General features: G+C 62.7%; 1 protein-coding gene and 1 long non-coding RNA gene across 4 annotated transcripts in view; one reads left to right on the plus strand and one right to left on the minus strand.

Annotated features, from left to right (window-relative positions):
• Nucleotides 1–2334, plus strand: part of LOC116829522 (uncharacterized) — a 91580-nt gene extending 89246 nt beyond the window's left edge. The window contains exon 3 of the long non-coding RNA XR_012656888.1: nt 2319–2334. This is a non-coding gene — a long non-coding RNA (uncharacterized LOC116829522). The remainder of the gene's footprint in view (nt 1–2318) is intronic.
• The window catches only part of SLC39A7 (solute carrier family 39 member 7), an 8156-nt gene continuing 5745 nt past the window's right edge, over nt 312–2722 (minus strand). For all 3 annotated transcript variants that reach the window (XM_075071520.1, XM_075071521.1, XM_032788388.2), the window contains one exon: nt 312–2155. In XM_075071520.1, coding sequence (XP_074927621.1) covers nt 1904–2155 — 252 coding nt within the window. In that variant the 3' untranslated portion in view covers nt 312–1903. The remainder of the gene's footprint in view (nt 2156–2722) is intronic.

The following is a 2722-nucleotide window of genomic DNA, read 5'->3' on the forward strand; positions in this document are numbered from 1 at the left end:
GGGCTGGGAGCCAGGACTCCTGGGTTCTCTGCCAGCTCTCGGAGGGGAGTGGGGGCTGATGGGTTAGAGCAGGGGGAGCTGGGAGCCAGGACTCCTGGGTTCTCTCCCGGCTCTGGGAGGGGAGTGGGGGCTGGTGGGTCAGAGCACGGGGGGCTGGGAGCCAGGACTCCTGGGTTCTCTCCCTGCTCGGAGGTTAGGAGCCAGGAGCAGATCCTGATGAAGCAGGCAGTGAGGTGGTCGCTCCATGCCCCCTGCTGTCCATGGGGTACCACTCCCCTCCTCCAGTACATACAGACTTTGCACCAACAGCGTCTCAGATCATTGTTTAATCCGTTAATTAATAACACAATTTTCGCTACAATCATCCACAAAGTAGTCCTGCAGGGCCCCACCTCGCCCCCTCCTGGCCCCCAGTCCCTAGCCCACCCATACAAAAGCAAAATCATCTACAAAAATATACCCCCCCTTATGAAACCTTTTCCTGCCCCCCAGGAGTAATTGACCCCACAACCACCAGGCTCCAAAGTCACCCCCAATTAACAGCCCCTCCCCCAGGACATACCATTCAATAGGGACACCATTGAGCTGGGTGCTTGTGATTTGCCTTCCAGCTCCGGATGCCTGGGTCCCCTGGATCCCACAGTTCATGCTAATTCCCCCAGGACGGGATGCCTGGGTCCGCATGCCAATCCCCCCCCCCCTCCCCCAGCTGGGTCTGCTTGTCTCCTCCATCACTAAAGTCCCTGCACCCCAGAATCACCCCCAGTCCCCTCCAAAATAACCTCTGTTGGGGAACTGTCGCCTAGTAGTGTCTTGATTAGCCCCGCTCAATGCCCCTTTGGTCCCTAGTGTGGTGGGGGAGTCAGGGCAGCCACCCCATATGGAACTAGCCTGGATAGCTGCTCTGGTTTGGGGGTCACACAGGGTGGATTGTGGGGGAGAATTCTGAGTAATCTGCCCAAATAAAACCTGGTCCAAGAAGCAAAGGATTCTGGGTAACCCCCCATATAGCCCCCCATGTGGTCCAAAGGGCAGGGGCTTTTCTCCCCATCTTCTCCAAACCAACCCATGATGTGGCCCAGAGGATTAATTTCCTTAAGCTCCCCTTTCCAAAGGAAGGGGCGGCCCTGCTGCCCCCCATCTCACCCCTAGGGGACACACAGGGCTGGGGAGGGACTTGGATTTGGACCCTCCCAGAAAACAAATCAAGCAGCATCACATTATCTCCCTCGCCCCAGGTACACACCCCCCTGTTCAGCTGGAAGTCAGATGATGCCCCCAGATGCCAAGGCCAATGAGATTCCCCCCACGCCGGTGTCTGGGCCATCCTCTGTCCCTGGCCACTGGGGCTGTGCGCCTGGCCCCTCCCCCCAGCAGAGGTGCCTGTGTCTACAGGGCACCTCACACCCCCACGTCTATATGGTGCCCACCCCGAGGTCTGACCCAGCCCCAGAGCCTGCACTGCTCCAGCCCCATTACTGGGGTCCTTGCCACCACCCAATCCCAGAGTGAGTGTGTCGGCACCTGGACACCAGTGTCTGTGCCACCCTCTCCCCACGGCACGCACTGCATCCTCCCTGCCCCCCAGATACTCCCAGGGCTCACACAGCAACCCCGTCCCAGGGGGAAGCTCTGGGTGGACCCAGGCATCTGGGATGGGGGGGCACATCCCCTACCCTGGTCACCAGGATTCATGTGGCCTCCTCCCACCCCTCACAGCCCACATAGCACCCCCAATCCTGGACACCTGGGTCCATGCAGAACTGGTCCCCGCTTCCCTCCCCCCTGTGTCCCGGATGCCAGGGCGTACCACACCCCCCACCCCTGGAGTCCACAGGGAGTCCCATCCCGGATGCCTGGGTCCACGCACCAGCGCCCCCCAGGAGCCCCCTGCTGGGGCCTGCTACTCGTAGTGCGCGATGAACACCATCATGGCGACGCCGCAGACCAGCCCCAGCACCTCCAGCAGGGACTGCAGGGGCGCCGCATCCCGCAGCAGCTCTGGGATCACTGACACGGTACCCACGTAGATGAACCCGCCTGCCGTGAAGGGCAGGATCCAGGCCGTGGCTGCCTCCCCAATGCCCTCGGCCAGCAGTGAGCAAGCCGTGCCAGCCAGGGCGCCGAATGCCGTCAGCAGCTGCAGCTTCATTGCCTGCGGGGGAGACAGAGGGACTGGTGGGTATCACTGGAGGGCTATGGGGTTTGGTGGGACTGGGGGGCAAGTAGGGGTTTGGGGCAGGGTCAGCAGGAGAATACAGGGGGGCAGGGGCAGGCCTTAGCAGGAGACCCGGGGCAGGGGTGAGTAGGGAATCCAGGGGTGGGGGCAGGCAGCAGCGGAGGGTACGGGGCAGGGTCAGCAGGGATTCCAGGGCGGAAGCAGGCAGCAGTAGGGGTCTAGGGCGGGGTTAGCAAGGGGGCGGGGTCAGCAGGGCTCCCAGGGCAGGGGTAGGCAGCAGCAGGGGTCCCTGGTGGGATTAGCAAGAGGACGGAGTAAACAGGGATCCCAGGGCGGGAGCAGGTAGCAGTAGGAGTCTGGGGTGGGGTTAGCGTCAGCAGGGATCCCAGGGTGGGGGAGGGCAGGCAGCAGCAGGGCTCCGGGGCAGGGTTAGCAAGGGGGCGGAGTTAGCAAGGGGATGGGGTCAGCAGGGAGGGTCCCAGGGTGGGGTTAGCAAGGGGGTAGGGTCAGCAGGGATCCCAGGGCAGGGGGGGGGCGGGCTGG

Source organism: Chelonoidis abingdonii, chromosome 12 (assembly GCF_003597395.2).
Source record: "Chelonoidis abingdonii isolate Lonesome George chromosome 12, CheloAbing_2.0, whole genome shotgun sequence".
In the NCBI taxonomy this organism is placed as follows: Eukaryota; Metazoa; Chordata; order Testudines; family Testudinidae; genus Chelonoidis; species Chelonoidis abingdonii.